Source organism: Sebastes fasciatus, chromosome 5 (assembly GCF_043250625.1).
Source record: "Sebastes fasciatus isolate fSebFas1 chromosome 5, fSebFas1.pri, whole genome shotgun sequence".
NCBI classification, from domain to species: domain Eukaryota; kingdom Metazoa; phylum Chordata; class Actinopteri; order Perciformes; family Sebastidae; genus Sebastes; species Sebastes fasciatus.
Genome location: NC_133799.1, coordinates 25,504,427 through 25,523,509, shown reverse-complemented (window position 1 = coordinate 25,523,509; position 19,083 = coordinate 25,504,427). Strand labels below are relative to the sequence as shown.

At 41.2% G+C, this 19,083-nt stretch overlaps 1 protein-coding gene across 4 annotated transcripts in view; it reads right to left on the bottom strand.

The window, feature by feature from the left end:
• LOC141768113 (capping protein, Arp2/3 and myosin-I linker protein 3-like) overlaps positions 1-16,086 on the bottom strand; it is a 45,382-nt gene extending 29,296 nt beyond the window's left edge. For 3 of the 4 annotated variants that reach the window (XM_074636070.1, XM_074636069.1, XM_074636071.1), the window contains exons 1-15: positions 15,764-16,086; positions 9,038-9,132; positions 5,128-5,178; positions 4,971-5,030; positions 3,624-3,745; positions 3,440-3,534; positions 3,078-3,148; positions 2,879-2,952; positions 2,722-2,797; positions 2,505-2,593; positions 1,259-1,353; positions 1,068-1,154; positions 431-540; positions 252-329; positions 68-144 (exon numbers count right to left, since the gene is read on the bottom strand). In XM_074636070.1, coding sequence (XP_074492171.1) covers positions 68-144; positions 252-329; positions 431-540; positions 1,068-1,154; positions 1,259-1,353; positions 2,505-2,593; positions 2,722-2,797; positions 2,879-2,952; positions 3,078-3,148; positions 3,440-3,534; positions 3,624-3,745; positions 4,971-5,030; positions 5,128-5,178; positions 9,038-9,132; positions 15,764-15,821 — 1,238 coding nt within the window. In that variant the 5' untranslated portion in view covers positions 15,822-16,086. Of the gene's footprint in view, positions 1-67; positions 145-251; positions 330-430; positions 541-1,067; positions 1,155-1,258; positions 1,354-2,504; positions 2,594-2,721; positions 2,798-2,878; positions 2,953-3,046; positions 3,149-3,439; positions 3,535-3,623; positions 3,746-4,970; positions 5,031-5,127; positions 5,179-9,037; positions 9,133-15,763 lie in introns of those variants that run through there. The other variant, XM_074636072.1, reaches the window with a different exon arrangement.
• Positions 16,087-19,083: the final 2,997 nt, after the last annotated feature.

Below are 19,083 nucleotides of genomic sequence, written 5' to 3'. Positions count from 1 at the left end.
GATATAATCCCAGATTTGGATTTGCTGGTGCCTTTATTGTTTAGGTAATCTTTAAGAGATGACTAACCTGTGGGAGAAGGAATTTTTGGAAAGATTCAGAAAGGAAAGATCAGCGCAACACCCCCTCAGAAGAGCCCCAAATAGCTGTATGAGACACAGGGTGGAAACAGTTAATCTGGGCTGAGAGAAATGCATTTCTTTTTTAGCGTTGCACATAAACATTCGATCGTGCCCAGACATTAAATACTTACTGAGTCCACAGAGCAATCTGTGCCTGACAGATCCAAATGGACCAGGCAGTTGGGCTGAGACAAGAACAGATACAAGTGCTGGAAACAGAAAGAGAGAAAAGAGGTATAAGGATAGAAAAGTGGGGTATAAATGGAGCAGTGTGTGTTTTTTGTTTTCCGGATGGGTTGTGCTTTCTGACCGAGGCGTCCTCCCCCGAGAGGACCCCGGGGTTCTTGCTCAGGTCCAGGTGCAGCAGAGAGTTGGAGTACTCATCGCTGGAGCACAGAGCCTGAGAGAGAGACACCACTCCTGAGAGAGATGGATAAAAGGAAAGAGAGACAGAGACGGGAAAAGGAGGAGGGAAGTTGTACAATATTAAAAGACAGAGAACTCTCTCAAAACATTTTGTGTCCTTACATTATTCATACACATCTGCAGCAGCAGGTATCAGCGAATGTAACGGGAAGCAGCGTGTCTGCCTGCTTCAATGTAATATTTAAATTCTCCACTGGGTACAGGGTAAGATGAGACGGTAACAGGAGGCGGGGCAGACATCAAAAGTCAATACGGAGTCGAAGCAGGGGTAAAACGTGAAACAAATCTCTCCAGGAGGGAGAATCCTCTGGGGCTTTGGAGGCTTTATACTCCCTAAATTATAATCCAACCTGAGCTCAGAGAGCTGCTCAATCAGATGCAGCTTTATAAAAACTGTTGTCGGTCTATAATCAAACCAATTTCCACCCGATTTTGGTGAGTTGTTGAATTGTGGCCACACTTTCTCAACATCACTGAGCCATGAATAGCAAGGCAGGAAATAGAAAGGGACGGGCCCAAACCTTTGGAGGTGAGGGAGGTCTTGGAGAGGTTGAGGAGACGGAGGCCCTTACTGAGGCGACACACCTGCTGAATTAAGTTGGACACACCTGCAACGTACATACAAGAGGGATAAAAATAGAGTTACAGAAGACACCTCATTACCAACATACAATATTACTAAATAAGACAACCAAAGAGAGTGTTATTGCACCTTGGTTGTCCAGTGAGTTGTGGGCCAAGTTGAGTGAGTGGATGACAGAAGCAGGGTTCTCTGAAAGAGCAGCTGACATCTTCTGTGGAAAGTCTCTGTGAAGTAGGTCCATAGTTTAGTATGTTGTAAATACACACAAGCATTTAAAGGGAGAGATTTAGCACTGCACACATGATCAGCGGTAAAATCGCTCTGCGCTGGCTCTGCCATTGTTTCCCTGTGGGGAGAACGGTGGCGCCCGACTAGGCAGAAACGCTACCCTTGGCGTGGCATGGCGCACCACTCAAAATCGCCACTGAGCACTGCGCTCAAAGTTCAAATTATTTCAACTTTGACCTTGGTTACCGCTGACCTTTCAAAGCGCAACCAATGAGAACAGCTGCAACTATTGTTGCCTCCGGGTCTGAAAAGTGAAGCCAATGCTGAAGTACCTTAAACTTGCATTCTTTCTAACAGCCAGCAGGGGACGACTCCTCTGGTTGCAAAAAGAAGTCTGATTGTATAGAAGTCTATGAAAAAATGAGCCTACTTCTCAGTTGATTTATTACCTCAGTAAACATTGTGAACATGAGTTTATGGTATCGCTAGTTTCAAGTCTTCTTCAATACAGCATGATGTTCATTTAGTAAATTATGGTCCCATTTAGAGTCAGATAGACCATAAAGCAGGGGATGCTTTAGGGCGTGGCTACCTGGTGATTGACAGGTCGCTACCACGGCGTTGTCCGGTCATGAAAGTTAATTATAACATTTTTGGTCATCTTAAAATGTCTTACTCAGCGTTCGGTTATACTTAGCTCCACCCTCTCGTGTCACTTCTGGTTGCAAAGAGCCAAAAGGCGACTGGTAAAATGAGGAATTTGAGGCTTCAAAACCGTAGTCCACAAACCAATGGGTGACATCACAGTGACTACGTCTACTTCTTATATACAGTCTATGCATGCACTTTTTTTGTGGAGATACTGCTGCCTCTGCAAGGCTCTGCACCCTACCTCGCAGTGAGTGAAGAGCAAATGTCTTATCATTAGACCATCCTGACTGCTTGTAAATGCCCACATCTTTAAAATGCCCCCCAGTTTGTAACGCAGGGTTTGTTAAAGTTTCAAATTCTCAATCTGAGATTTCTCAGACTTTAGAGAGCTTCCTTCAGAACCACAAAGAACATCACACCACTGCTTCCACCGGCTGAGTCGTACTTGTGTGGGTTTATAGAAGATTGAATGGATGAAAAGTAAAAGAGAACTCACGATTTTAACCCGGCGTTCTCCAGCGTGATCTCCTCCAGGCTGGAGGATTTGCTGACTGTGTGCAGGACCTGCTCAGTGACCTCTGACCCCTGAGGGGGGGGGGAGGGGGGGGGGGGGGGGGGGGGGGGGGGCGGGAAGGAAACATTTAAACTAAACATTTCATCTGTTTTTGCTTAAAGCCTTTTTCAATAACTCAACAGAAACAGTTTATACTCACTATCCGCAGGTCTTTGCAGTACAGTTTAGTGAACCAGGTGTTGTACGCCATCGATGCAACAATCACCGCCAAATCCCTGGAAGAGATGAAACTGAGGTAAATGAGGTGCCATATTTTTTTGGGAGATTACAGTGTTTGACCGCTCTCCGTCCCTCACCTGCTCTCCAGGTGGCTGAAGTCCAGCAGGTTAAACTCTCGGCTGTCCTGGGAGTGATAGATGGTGTCCACATCCTAGGAGCAACATTACCCATGAGCCTGTTTGCTGAAGTACATGACCCCCTTCATTTTGTGCACAGTGCTGTACGTAACACTCAAAAGCACTCACAGCGACACAGGCACAGTCCCACAGCTCTTACCCACTGCACTTCCTCCTTGCAGCTGATGCCATTATAGTCGCACAGAGCGGCGTACGTCTCTGAGAAGCCTCCTGAGAGGCGGGCAGGCGGGAGGAGAAAAAAACAAGAGAGAGAAAAACAAAATGAATCTGCGATGATGTGAACAGCTGCTTCCTTCAGCGATAAAATGCACACAGAAACATTTGCCCAAATTATCAATCTTTTATTTGTCTGACAGAGCAAAAGAACATCTGGGAGACCATTTGCGAAGTGAGCCAACTTCCTCTCCAGGCTGCCAAGTGGTGTGCATGTGCCCCTATTCGTGTGTGTGTGTGTGTGCATGTGTGCAAAATTCTCATGTTGGATGATAATGTTTCTTTTACCACAGGCCCTCTGGGTTTCCACTGAAGTCTCTGAGCTGGGCGAGTACTTCCTGCTGCCCTCAGAAAGGTCGCTGTCTGAATGACAGATGGAAGGACTGCAAAAAAACAAAAGATGAGGTATCATTTATTTTTTAAACTTCCTGATTATCTACCGCTGCACAGATTGTGAGAGAGTGGCACTTACGCGAAAATGGAGTTGTTGAATATTCGAGAGAGAGCGAAATTAATATGGCTGACCACATGGTTGAGGTGCTCGCGTGCCTCAAACCTCAGGGAGAAGCTGGACTTGTCAGTGTCGATAATAACCTGCACAGAAAACTGAGCTGTAAAATATATATTTCACTTTATGTAAAAGCAAGACCCTCCCCAGCATTACTAATATTTTCTTTGGACTCTCTCCCCCTTAATATCTTAAAATATAGTACTGAATTTGTTCGTTTCACAATTAATGACTAAAAGAGTATATCTTATAATGTTCCTATAATTAAGATGATTCCAGCAACTCTGTATTTTAGAATAAAGAGATTAGATCTGCATTGATGTTTCGATTAATCAAGTCGATCGACAGAAAAATAATCGCCAACTATTTTGATAATCATCGTTGAAATGAAAATGCTGTTTTCAGCCTTTCATATATGGAGATTTCCTGCTTTTCTATCATATAAACTGAATATATTTGGGTTTTGGACTGAAAAAACAAGACATTTAAAGGCATCAGAAAGTGGGACGGACATTTTTGTCACTATCTTCTGACATTTTATACCAAACGATTAATCAATTAATCCAGAAAATAATCGTCAGATGATGTGAAAAAAAATATTAAACCTAAATTTGTTACTTTCAGGGCTGCAACTAACGATTATTTTCATTATCGTTGTTTAATCTTCTGAATATTTTCTAGATTAGAAACACAGAGATACGCTGTACCCGAATGCAAATAAATGGAGTTATCTTTTGAATTTTCGTTCTGGGCTTGTGTCTTGAAATCATCCCCCTTATGTTGGTAAGTGGCTCTGGAAAGTTTTAAAGCAACTGCACAAATGTTCGTAGAGATAACATTTATATTCTCATGACTGTCATATTGGTTGTGTTAGCTAGATAGAGTGTGATGGGAAAATTAAGCCCATAAAAACAGTGAGAACATTGTTGTTCTCTGCATACGGCAAGCGAAGGCTGAAAAGTAAGTATTAAAGACCTTATTCAGACTACCCTCCACCATGCAAAGAGAACAAAAATACAACAATACTCGACATAATCCCCCTTTTCTGACCTCCCCTCCCACTCTAATAACTTTCCTACAGTCCCTGAGCAGTTTATCTAGTTTCCATCACCGTCAGCAACAGAAGAGAACAAGTTAATAAGAGAGCATTGACTGTCACTGCAGCTGTTTCGATAAATGGTTTAAATGCTGTCATTCCTTGAAGGCCAGAGTGATGTAACCACTCCGTTATACAACTCTACAGACAAACAATTAGCTTTTCACAGTGGAGCTGAGTGGGAACAGATTTCAGTATTAATGTTAAAAATTCACCTGGTGCTCAGGGTGGGAATTCAAAGCTCGAATCTCCAAGAAGTTGAATGTGGTTTCTACCTGTAGTTACAGTCGACAAAGTAAAGGTTTCAGCTGGCATCATGAAAAGAAAAAACGCTTTATACTGTAACTGGAGACAGAGAGCGATGAGAAGTACCTTAGCGGGAATCTTTGGCGCCAGGAAGTAGAGACGCCATGTTGTGAGGACCTAAAAAAAGGAGAATAGAACACAAAGTTCACTGCTGTCACACTCCCCGCAGGGAAAGAAAATAGTCCCGGGAGTTTCCATGGTAATGATGAGAGGGAAATGAGGAGTACTTTTCCATATTCATGTATCGATCGAGCTAAAAGCTCTCAGTGTCAGAGACACGTTGTCTAACATTAACAGATTGACATACGGGCTGAGAAATGACGGCATGTTGCAACGTTCTTCTCACAAATAGGAGATGTAATTTCATTAGCGTTACATTACGTCTGACATGAAAGTGGCTCGTATATTAAATTTCAGAGATGCGGTGTGGCTTTGGGGCTCAACAGGGCAATCGTTTCTGGTCATTCAGCAGCTCCCCAGAGCTTTAATATCAGAATTTAAAGCAAAGAATCATAGTCAATTATGTTTTCCTCCACATTTCAAGTCATGGGATCTGTTCCAGATTTGCATTTTTTTTTTGCTACACTACCTCCGCTAATTTGCCGTCTGCAGTTCTGGAGTGCGTGATCATTTTTAGTGCCTTGCAAAGTTGATGTGAGTTTGGACGTGACTGGCAATTTGAAAAGCAAACAAGAGAGCTTATTTGTGCGTCTCCGTCTGAGCGAGCACACGCAGCATTTCTGGGCCTGCACCTACTTATTCTCGGCATGGAAACATTTGTGTCAGGCAGCTGTTGGATAAATCTGATTCTGCCCCTGATTCTTGTGCTTTTTTTTTTTTTTTAGCAAGCACATCCTAAAAAAAAGTCTGTCTCCATCAAGGCAAACAAAGAGCAGTGATTCTTTGGCATTTCGCTGCTCCCCACCAGCACTGCCCTCTGCTCTTTCTCTTCTCCTCTTCTGCTCCGTCGCTCCCAATCATTTACTCCATTCTCTACGATGGCCCTGTTAAAACACTCCCTCAGGACAACCTCTCCCTCCCTCCATGTGCCTCTCCCCAATGAAAAGCGGTAATTAAATTACAGCTCTCCCCCTCTCCACTGTTGTGTTTTTCTTTGGAGAGAGGAGCTTGACACAGGCCCGTCAGAAGCACACACTGACAGCCTCATACACCCACACAGTCGGCGAGGTGTCGGAAATGTAGTCGCTCAAAATGTGAGATGAAGAGAGAGAGAGAAGAGGAGAAGGAGGAGGATGTGCGTTTCACTTCAAAGACTGTCTGAAGGAGTTGATTAAGGAGACCAGATTGTATCACATTACGGTGATGAGTCGGGGTTAGATGTGGTAGTTAAGAGTAAACAGGAGTAAATCATGCTGATGCAGCAGCAGAGAGAGAGACTCCACATCAAAGGGAGACCACACACACATCATGCTTATTGTGGCGTATAATTATGCTGCTACAGGACAGATATTCTAATCGTCTCTTGTTTGAAACTTTTTCCAACAAAATTAGTGCGTATATGCAGTTTTTTTTTGCTACCTGCTAAAAATAGGCGATAGACTCCTAAAGCCTCTTTTCCACTGGACAAATCCCCACTAACATCTGGCTTTTATCTTCAGTGGGAAAGGTTACAACCAGCATTCACTCCCAGGACAAATCACTCTGCTGAAGTGACTGGTATTTTATCGGCTCCAGCTCCAACCGGCCCTGATGGAAACATGACATCTGGGTGGACACGCTAACTTTTGCGGCGTGATGTTATGTGACACCCGTTGGAGGTGAATATATAATAAATAAAATCAACAGGGATTTGGACAATTCTTATATCTATTAACGTACAAAACATACAGTTAATATGCTCTCCTCAAAGCCACCAGACTCCGGTCAGTCATCAGTCATTTTACCCCGCTGATCATCGTAAAAACACACTTTCCACTGTTCCAACAATCACCAACTCTGATTTGGTCGAAATAAACCCTCAATTCACCGAGTTAGATGTGAAAAGAAACAGCCGTTATATGCTCTCCTCAAAGCCACCAGACCCCATTGACAGAAACAGTCATTTTTACCTCACTTATCATCGTAAAACACACGTCATTCAAACACAACAGAAACAAAACAAAAGTCATTGAAAGCACATAGGTGTGAGACTCCTTTCCCATTGCCAGTAGACTGGAGCCTTTCTGGGGTTTTTTCTGGTGTATGACGTTCGACATCACGAACGCGCCGGAAAACAGGGTTAGTAAACGTTGAAAATGTTATGGTGGTTACTTCTTTTTTATATCTGTTACTTATTCAGTCTCTCTTTCAAACTCTCAAACCAGAGTTGGTGGTTGTTGTCGAGTCTGAATGACGTGTGTTTTACAACGAATCAACGAGTAAAATGACTTTCAATGGAGTCTGGTGGCTTTGGGGATCACATATAACAGCTGTTTAGTTTCACATCTAACTTATTTATTTATTTCAACCAAACCAGACTTGATGATTGCTGGAACAGTGGAAGGACTAACCAAGATGGTTACGATGAGTTTTATTTTGTGTGTGTTTTACGCCAATCAACGAGGTAAAATTATGGTTCCTGTCAACGGAGTCTGGTGGCTTTGAGGAGAGCATCTTAATTGTATGTTTTGTTTTGTAAATTCTAATAATTGTCCAAAGGTTGATTTAATTTATTTAATTTATTAAATCTTCAACGCACGTCACATAGCATCACACTGGAAAAGGGGTGAAAATTAGCGTGTCCACCCAGGAATGACTGCCGATTGTAACCTCTCCCACCGAACACAAAAGCTAGATGTTAGTGGTTGTTAGTGTTTTTTGTCCAGTGGGAAAGGGGCTTTAGAAATCAAGATAAATTCATGTAATCTGCAGCGACAGATCACAACCTTAAAGAAGCTTCGACTCCAAACCTTAACACGTTTAAGCTCAGCTTTCCCTTCCAAAAAAAGCAGTGTTTGATCAAACTCCAATCTCTTTTTCCGTCGTCTATGCGCGCCCAGCAGGAGCTCGAACTCCTTCCAGTTCAGCTTTTAAAGAGGAAATGAGACATGGATTGGAAAGAGATTATTGGAAAGATGTTGCTGGCAGATAGACATATCAAAGTGTGAATATCAAAGGCCATACATGCAGAAACTCTCCTAAGAGCCCATGCTCGCCACACGACGAATAATTAAAGCATCCGTTGAGTGGAAGGAAGCGCAGCTCTGTCTAGGCAACGCTTGGATTGCAGGAGGGGTAGAAAGTACTCTTACTTCACCGCAGTTGGGAATTGTATAAGATCATGTGGTTTAGTTGCTGCACTTAAAGGACCACTCAATCAATAAAAGCTGCTCTGTGCTGACTGTATGTTACCTGTGTGTGTGCTTTCATGCACATATATATAAATCTACTGCATTCTGCAAATACAAGCATCCTCTCCGGGGTCCAGTCTAAGCTCTGGTCCATAATGTAAGAGCTGATTGCCCCAGATTTGATCCAGATAGCTGGCTGAGCTTCACTCACTCAAATCGAGATTTCCCATCTCTGTCCCATATTCTCTGATGAAAGCACCCCAGAATCAAAGGCTGTGAGCTGCTCAGCCCCCCCCCCCCCCCCGCTGCCTCCACAGTAGACACAGGCGCTCCCACAGATACCGTCTATCCAATATTCATCCCGCCCAGCCGCCAACAGCAGTCACAGAAGAGCGCCGGCAGTTAGAGAATGCCATTCACCCTCACTGTTAAATCATGGAGGGCCTCTACCTCTGCTGTCACGGACGTCAGCGCGGTGGCAGAGATACATTAACGCTGCAGTGGAAAGTTAACCTCAAAGATACTGTACTTTACATACATGGTGCACGCATCAGACTGCTTATGTTGCAGGATTACGGCGTTCTTCTACATCAGCAGCAGCAGCCTGACGTTAGTGTAACACAGAGGCCCATTAAAAAAAAGAGCCCAGCCCTCAGTGGACAGACAGAAAGGAAGCAGCGACTCACCAGTAGTCTGTCCTCTGTTTTGCCATTTTTGGAGTCAAGCTTAATTCCATGAATAAACTTGATGGATGATTTGTCGATAATCTTCCTGATGCTTTCTGTGGATGAAAAAAACAACACGTAGACTTAAAATACGCACAAACACTCATTCTCTCTGTTTCAGTCTTTTAAAGGACCAGTGTGTAACAATTAAGGGGATCTATTGGCAGAAATGGAATATAATATCAATAACTGTGTTTTCTTCAGTGTGTAATCACCTGATAATAAGATTCGTGTTTTCGTTATCATAGAATGAGCCGTTTATATCTACAAAGGGAGGGGGTCCTCTTCACGGAGTCTGCCACGTTGCACCTCCATGTTTCAACCGTAGCCCAGAATGGACAAACCTATTCCTGCTTGGGCCGGAGTCGATAACGTTACTCGCTCCCGTCGCCGCCGCTTTCTCTCTCTTGCTTCACCACTCACTTCCCACGTACACACACACTCTACACACCGGCTCTGCTCCTAATGACCTACGCTACTCTAACAACAACTGGCTCTACAGAGGGATATTCGCATTTTCGCGTCGGCCACCCCAGCTCTCCAACACGCTAGGCGCACGGGAGAGGCTTCAGTTGGTTGCAATCTCCTCACCTCACCGCTACATACCGCCAGATCCTACACACTTGACCTTTTTAATGCCTAAACCAGCATTGTTTGCATATTTCATAGCATTTAAAGGTACAGTATGTATGATTTGGCGGCATCTGGTGGTGTGGTTGCAGATTGCAACCAACTGAGTACCCCTCCTCTCACTCCTCCCTTTCCAAGACTGCGGTAACGTGAGTGGCTGAGTGCAAAACCGTGGTAACGCCGTTTGCCTCGCTAAAAGGCCATCAATACCATAATAAAGGCCTTTACACACCGGCAGTGTTTTGTTTGTGCAATTAATTTGCAGGTCAATATAATTTTTTTCTTTTCTTCTCATGAGTACTTTCACACAGAATGCGAATATTATCAATCAATCACGTTGTGCTGAACAGCTTGAGTTGCGTCTGTATTTATGAATCAAGAACACGGAGTCTCCATAGTCCAAACCAAGACGGTAAGATTTATTACTTCTTTCAACCTTGAAAAAGGCAGCACACACAATAAAAGCCCTAGACATATAATATTCACAGGCGAGTATTTCACATTTTCGTGTCGTTTATTCATCACGTCCTCGGTGTACAAAGGCCCTAACACTACTTTAGGAGCATCAGTTTCGCACTCTGCAGCTCACGTTACTGCAGTTTCACAAGCGTGTCGGAGAACTACGGTGGCCTTCAGGTAACGTAAACACGTGAAAGTCTCTCTCTAGAGCCAGAGTTTGGTTTGTCCATTCTGGGCTGCTGTAGAAACATGAAGAGGACCTGCTACGACATGATATGAAGGGCTCATTCTAAGCTAACGAAAACAACGATTCTTATTTTCAGGTGATTATACACTATTCAAAACATAGTTATGAATATTATATTCCATTTCTGCTAATAGATCCCCGAAATGTTACACACTGGCTCTTTAATAAAAAACATATTACTGCTGAGCATTTATCAAAGCAGGCTGTCATCTTTTAGACTCGTTTGTGTTTTCCTACATTCCAGAAAACACAGTGTAAAAAAAATCAACCTGCAAGAGACTGAAAACATGAGACACGCAATTTATCACAGTGAAAATTATGTCTGCGTTTATTTTTCTCAAAGTCACATTAATGTTGCATGTGCAGCGAGATTGATTTGAAGAGTCTACACTGCAACAATAACATCAGTTTGACAAAAATAGAGAGGGATATGTTTACGGTAGATTATCTATCTGCTGTCTCTCTCTGCAAGCTGATTTTCATATCTTATCATAAATGCCTTCCAGCCAGGTATACTGTAGAGAAAACCACATTTAGAAGACCCTTTGGAAGACAGTTGGTGCTTATAAGTACACATATTTCATGGTTAACACCCCGGTGTTGTAGGGATTAAGGTACTGACCAATAACTGCAATGTCTTAAGAAATTAAATATGTTAAATTTTGATCATTTTATTTAGTTTGCTAATCTTAAAGTCATCTATAAATGCGTACACATCCAGGCTCCTCAGGCGCTCAGTGACCTTTTGGTTCCACTGAGAGCTTCGGGCTCAGTAACATGTGGAGCATCCAACAGGAAATTGTAAAGTGCGCCCACGTAAATCCCCATTTGGACAAACAGCTTTTAGTTTTTGGGGGTTCAACATGTGGAATTTCTTACCTCCAGAACTCAAATCCTGATTGGGATTATTTTAAACTCAAACTGAAACTGTTTTTGAGGATGGTTCAGTCATGTAGTCGTGATTGATCTGGTGTTTTATTGTATTATAGTTTGTGTTTTATATTGTTCTGTCTGTATTTTCTCGTCTAGTTCTGAGTTTTGTATGCATTTATGAGTTTGTGGTGTCGCAACATACCGGTATGACGATAACTGTGATATTTAAAAATGAAATATTAATATCATGCTAATAATACACATATGATAATATCGTGTTAATAATCCAGCGCCTTTTAAATAATTTTATATAAACAGTTATGGTTACAGACTCTCTTCTCCACCTCCCTACACTTGTATTTAGAGTGTTATTAATTTGCAAAAAAAAGAGACAAAACGCACAATAAACAAAGTTAAAGTTGAATATGACTGATAGCAATATCTTTTTTTTCAAATTGTCTATAGATTACGCGATAATATCATTATCGTGAATTCTTTTGGGCACGATAATTGTAAAAATCTGATATTGTGACAGCCCATAGTCTTGTGTATTTGTTGTTGAGTTGTATGTATATTAAATTTTCATCCAGGGACGGGCATTGCAAATGAGCTAAGGCTATAAATGCTGTGGTATGTGGAATTGGTTTATGCGACATACTATACAAATAAACATTAAATAAATTATTAAATGTCCCTGGTTCAACACCGGCTAGGGATCTTTGTGCATCTCTCTATAGCCTCATTTCCTGTCATCTAACTACCGTCATAAAGCATAAAAATGCCCCCAAAATACTTTAAAACCTCCAAAACACCAGTACGGCCATTTAAGAAAAGATCAGATCAAATTAGTCAGAATCAAACTGAGCATTAAATGACTTTGACCTTTAGGTGGACAGGTCTGTATTCATGCCTTCATCTAATAACTGAAGGAGACATCAGGTTGGTCATTTGAACAGACCTGTCATGTCGTGGCATTTCAGAAGATGATAAAATAATCCAATGAACTCTGAGTCCGAATGAATCCTGATGATTTTAAATAAGTTACAAACCTCTTCTGTGAAAATGGATGCAAAAAAAGACTGACATTTAGCGGGAAGTAGTCTGGAATAATCACAGAAATATAATGATCATTTTTAAATCACCCCCTCGTGATATCATCAAAATGCTTCACAATATGCCTCAGTGTCGTTTTCTTCCTTCCGAGAGCAACGTGACACATCGGAGCATCAGTGTTTATGATTCACTGAGAACTGTTCCTGTCAAACAGCATCACTGTCAGCGCTGTGACCTCTGACTTGTATACGGCACACAAGCTGCCAGAGGAAGAGTCTCGCTCGCAGCCGGGCGAGGAACGCACGGCACCGACACACTCGCCGTGGCCATCACAGAAACATGCAGTCGGCCTCTCCATCACGGTGGCTGCTGCACAGCATCCCCACTGACAGCTTTATGAGGAGATCGATACTGAAGCTGAGACGCAGGGATTTGTCAGCGGAGTTGATAGAGTCACACCGGATAGTAAAGCAAGTTCCTCTCTTCATGCAGCCACATTTATCCGTATCTTCAGGTGCACATAAGGCTCATATATTGTTGTACTTTTCACTGGGGCTGCCCCCTCTTAGTCGATTAGTCGACTAATCGCTCGTTTTGGAGAGATTTCTTTAGTTGATTAGTTGTTTTTTAAGGCTTTTTTTCATGCTGAATGACTTATTTCCAAGAAATTTATGAGCACATATCTGGTAAAAACAAGATTTAAAGTGGTGCTTTTGTGTGATTCTTTGTGGAGAAACTCAGTTTTACAGATCAGAGGCCTGTACTACGAAGCAGGATTTGGCCTTAGCGAGGTAACTTCAGGTTTAACTCTGGGTTTTCAGTCCTACGACGGTGGTTCGCTTCTTACCGGGGTAGATCGCCATGGTAACTTATGATGAACACCTGACCAGCAGGTTATGTTTGAGATAAGAGAGCAACTCGTATAAAAGCACCGTCTACTGACCAACCAGAGCTCGGTGCATGGATCGTATGATAATATTACACAAATACGAAGTAGTTACAGTCATAATCCAGGCTAAAAACAACTCAGTTTAAACTGATAAATACAGGAAGGACAGCTGGCTGTGTGCTGTGGGTGCTTACCACTTTGAATTATGTTTTTATATTTATTCTTTTACTTACTCCCGAGTCCGTTTCCCACCGCCGGACGCAGCTGAAAGAAGGTTAAATTGTCATACACGCCACATTCTCCTCCAAAGGATTAATGAAGAAACTTCTGTTCTTCTAATATGTTCTATAAGCATCATATGAATTCATTTGAATACACAAAGTAATTACAGTCGGATCTATCGTGCTCTAGATGGGGAAGTGATATTATAAGTGTGATAATTTACACATTCACAGTCAGTGATTTTTTTTTGTTTTGCCAGCTGTCCTTCCTATATTTGGCAGCTTCAACTGTGTTACTATTAGTCTGGATTATGTGTTTAACTTCCTCGTATTTGTCTCATATTCTAGTTTGCTCTTGGTTTGTAAAATGTGCCGCTCTGCTGACAGTAGACTTGTCCATGTTTGTGATTGGTCATATGCTGCAAACCCCGCCCCTTTCATGTGAACGCACTCATAGCCAAACGGAGAAACCCTGGGTTGATTTACTGAGTTGATAACCACCGTCGTAGAACCGCTTAGCGTGATCTCGTTTGTTAGGGTTAGTGAAGCCAGATAACGAGAAGATACCCTGGGTATGTTGAACTCAGTTGATCAACTAATCGATTAGTCAACAAAATCGTATGAGTGTTAGTCGACAAATTGTACGTGTCCACAGGGGCGTCACGCCGCTTCCCAGCTTTCCAACTGGAACCAACATGGCTGCTCGTTTGGAAACTTTTTTCTTGTATATTACGAAAATAAAAACATTTGAGGCGTGAAATAAGCCACGCAGATGCTGAATCTGTCTTGATTTTAGATCGACAACGGTTAGTTTAAAAGTTTTTCTGGAGTTTCCAGAGGCAGCGATTCGCGCTGGACGCCCCTGATTTGCATAAGTAGCCTAGACCTAAACTTTATGCAAATGAGGAGTGACCAACGTGACGGTTCATCTCTCAAAACGCAAAGCTACGCTACCAGAATGCATTGCACTGCTGCTTACGCAATGAATGGGAAGCGTGGAAATGACGAATCCTGTGGACACGTACCTTAAGAATTTCCTTAGTTGCTTTTGTACTTTTTTCTACTTTTAAATATTTTTATATCGTGGTATTGTTACTTTTACTAAAGTAAATTATACTTCTTCCTCTACTGTTGAAATATATATTGCAGAGTGTTGTTAAAGAAAGATTGGGCGTACTTTCCAAGCCTAAAAAAAATACACAAATGCAACAAATTGGCACCAGTTTGTTGCCTGACAATCACCTCTACATCAGTGAATACACACTGAACAACAATCAGAGTCCATCCAGAGACTAGATCTGGACTGAAGTCTCACTCAGGTGAGCTTGTTGTGACCTGCAGGGCCCCCGGTGGCCCCTGGTGGCCCCGGTTAGTCAGGAGGAGGAGGTGCAGCCGCCTGGCAGGTGACTGAATGAGGAGGCAGGGACTCCACTGGATTAATCATCACAGTGCGCCTAATAGAGCCATTAGGAGTAATTAACGCAGCAGCAGAGCTCTGCTATATACCCAGAGCATGTGTAGGAGTGTGTGTGTGCGTGTGTGTGTGTGTGTGTGTGTGTTTGTGTGTGTGTGCGCGTGCGTGGCGCTCGTGCACTTGCAGGCTGTGACTTTGACATGTGTAAGCTGTTGCTTGTTTGATGAGAAAAAAAAGGAATAAATATTTGTGCAGTCTGTTGCAGGTTTGTCTAAGCTTATGCATTTAGTGTTGGCGAGATCCACAGTGAGCATCTGCCTTTTACCAGTCCTCCTCTCTACACTTAATCACACGCACGCACGCACACACGCACGCGCGCAATCACTATAGCTGGTTGCAGGCAGCAGAAGATAAAATACTGGAGGGGTTCAGGTTCAGAGAGAGGGGGAATATAGGCTACTCTAAAAACAGGTTAAACGTGCAGAACAAGACGCTCCCAGAGCCACGAGTCCTCAGCAGCATCATCATCTCTCCACAACGCCCCTTCTCCTCTCCTCTGTGGCCTAAAGGCTGCATGCATGGGCTCTTTATTACCTGATCCTCCCAGAGGGGCACATTCACAGCAAAAGGTATATTCCTCTATATTCCCCAGCACTGTAAATAAGTCATCTCTGATGCACATCAACTGATTCTCATGCACTGAGGAGGACAAAGCTGCAGGAGCAGATGTAAAGGTGTACAGTAGCTCTCAGGACTACAAGCATCATCCACAATGCGTCTGCGTCCAGGCTCAGGATGCTTTTCCTCCTCCAGCCTCCAGCCGCCGGACGCGCGGAGGAAAAGCATCCCGAGCCTGGACGCAGAAAACGGAGCAATACAAAGAAATAACCCGAGTACCCACCTGTGATATCCTTGCTCACACTCACGAAACCAGAGGCAGTGATCTCTTTAGAAGCCATGTCTGATCCTCGCTCCTATCAGCACCCCTCCTCTTCCTCTCCTCCTTCTCCTCCTCCTCCTCTCTCTCTCTCTATCTCTCTCTCTCGCTCTCTCTCTCTCTCTCTCTCTCTCTCTCTCTCTCTCTCTCTCTCAGTAATGGACAATGAGGATGCTCTCTCTCCCAGGCATTCCAGCACCAGCAGAGCATCCGACTGCCCGACGCGCTTCCTGGAAGAAACCCTGTGGATGATGTTGGGAGGCTGGATGTGGGAGCGATGGGAGGTGGAGGGAGGGGCAGAGAGGAGGAGGGATGATGATGATGAGGAGGAGGAGGGAGGGTACCACGGAGGTATAATGAGCCAGCTGTAGTTACCTGGGAAAGCACAGAGCACAAGATAGAAATGTAATCTAATCCTATTGATTGTAACTGTCATTGCTTTTAATTTATTTTTAATTTTCAATTTATTTAATTTTTTTGTTTATTTAAATTGTATTTTTTATAATAATAATAAATTGCTTTTTTATATACTAAAAAGCAATGATTTAATTAAAAGCAATAAATCATTGCTTTTAATTTATTTTAAATTTTAAAATTTAGTTAATTTTTTTTAATTTATATATTTTTTAAATGTATTATTATAATTATTATAATTATAATTATAATTATTATTATTATTATTATTATTATTATTATTATTATTATTATTATTATTATTATTAATATTATTATTATTATTATTATTATTTATTTTTTATTTTTTTATAAATTAAGGGAGGGATAATTGGGCTGCTGTAGTTATAGGGAAAGCACAGAGCACACTCAACATTACAAATATAATCTAATCCTATTGATCGTAACTGTCATTACTTTTAATATATTTTTTAATTTTTTGAAAATTTAATTTTGTATTCATTTATTTTTAATATAATTTTTTTATTTATTTAAAAATGTCATTGTTTTAACTGATACAGCCATTTATTCTTCTTTTAGTGGTATTTGATTTTAGTTGTGTCTCCAGTTATTGTATGTATACCTCGGCACCATTGAAAATTAGGATTCTCCTTCAATGTGTTTTCCGAGGTTTTAAATAAAATAAATGAAAATAAACAAAATTCATAGGAAATGCTCTGTGGGTTGGCTTCAAAAAGTTCAAACTAGACTGATGCTATTTTACTACACTTTCTAAAAATATATATATTTAAGATTATAATGAATAATAATTTCTTTCTAGCATTAATGTTTAATCTTCGCACCACTTTAATGAAGCAGTTGCTGCATAGCACCATCTACTGGAAGGTGGTTCAATGTCACGAGAGTTGACGGAAATTCATGCTGTCTCATTTTTCCGATTGGTATATATTATAGAAAAAAAACTTTTTACTTTTATTAGTTTTTTCAACCAGTCAATATAGTTTCAGTTTAGTTTTAGTTTTTCTTAAAATATATAGTTTTTAATTTAGTTTCGGTTTACAAAAATGTTTTTCACTGCTTATTTTTGTTTTAGTTTCACTTTTAGTTTACGATAATAACCCTGGTTCCAATCCCAATCCATCCAGTAGATGTTGACATATTTCACAGGATAACTGAAAACTTTGACCTGCTGGTGGCGCTAGAAGAAAAGCAGGGTCTCCAAAGTCATAAAGATTCATCCTCTGGGAACCACGAATATCTGTATGAAATTTCATGACAATCCATTTAATATTTGTTGAGATATTTTAGTCTGAATCAGAGTGAACAGATATTGTGATCCATAGAGACATGCTGCTAGCGTGGTTATAAAAAAACAACACAAACTTGACTGGAGGTTATTATTATTCCCTCATTTAATTTACCAAAACTTGATCTGATTGGAGCTGATTGGATTAAACTGAATAAAACGAAATGTTCCCCAAAGAGAAAATAAGCATCAACATCAGCAAGAACAGGAAAAAGAAAAGTAGGATATAAATAGAGCAAACAAGAGATAACAAAAAACAGCCTCAATAAGAAGATATGTGCAAATAATAATGTGAAAAGCAGAAATTGATTTCAGCATTGGTAGGATGAACATCAACAGCATAATAAGAAAATAAGAATATTATGTGAAAAATTTACTTTCACAGGCGGGTGGTTGTTTTTCTTATTTTTTTTTTGTATCTGTTAGAGACGCCTTGCCATGTTCTGCATCTGATGTAGTGACTTTGACATGTCTGCAGAAACCTCAAAAAAAAGATTTGGGGAAAAAAGAGAGGCAGAGATTTGACAGAGAAACTGTAAAACTGCTTGTTCATGGGACCGATTCGACTGTTATTAGACCATTAAATAGTCGTTATTTAGGTTTAGGAAACAAAACTACAACTTCTTTAGGGTTAGGCAATAAAACTATAACTTCTTTAGGTTTAGGCAAAAAAACAGTTAGGTTGAGGCAATATAACTACAACTTCTTTAGGTTTAGGCAACAAAACTACAACTTGTTTAGGTTTAGGCAACAAAACTACAACTTCTTTAGATTTAGGCAACAAAACTACAACTTTTTAGATTTAGGCAACAAAACTACAACTTATTTAGGTTTAGGCAAAAACAGTTAGGTTTAGGAAACAAAACTACAACTTCTTTAGGTTTAGGCAACAAAACTACAACTTCTTTAGATTTAGACAACAAAACTACAACTTCTTTAGGTTTAGGCAATAAAACTACAATTTCTTTAGTCTTAGGCAACAAAACTACAACTTCTTTAGATTTAGGCAACAAAACTACAACTTATTTAGGTTTAGGCAACAAAACTACAACTTATTTAGTTTTAGGCAACAAAACCCACTTAGTTTTGTTAAGGGAAAAAACATTGTGTTTTGGCTTAAAATAACTGGCCTACGTTTCAAAAGTGAAAGCGAAACCTTTACCACTTGTGAACACAAAGACAACTACACTTTATTGGTTTCACATGGGATATGAACCCCGGTCTCTTTGGTGAAATCCCTGTGTCCCAATATGGAGTTTGACACTGTCTATACTACAGCTCCTGACTTCCACTTCTACTCCTGTCATAATTACTACGGTCGCTAGAGGTCACTGTTGTGTTTGTTTATACTTTCTTTCAGTGATTGGTGAATAGATGACATGTGAATAGATGATAAAACCTACTACTGGGTGTAGTAGGCCCCTAATGACCCACATCTACAGTATGGTGCTTATAGCGACCAATTATGCCTATTTGATGGCCTGATCGGCTGTGATAGTAACTTGGTTATATTGTGGTTTGGGATCTTAACCTCTCTGTCCGTCCCTGGATTGTGCTGTCTGAT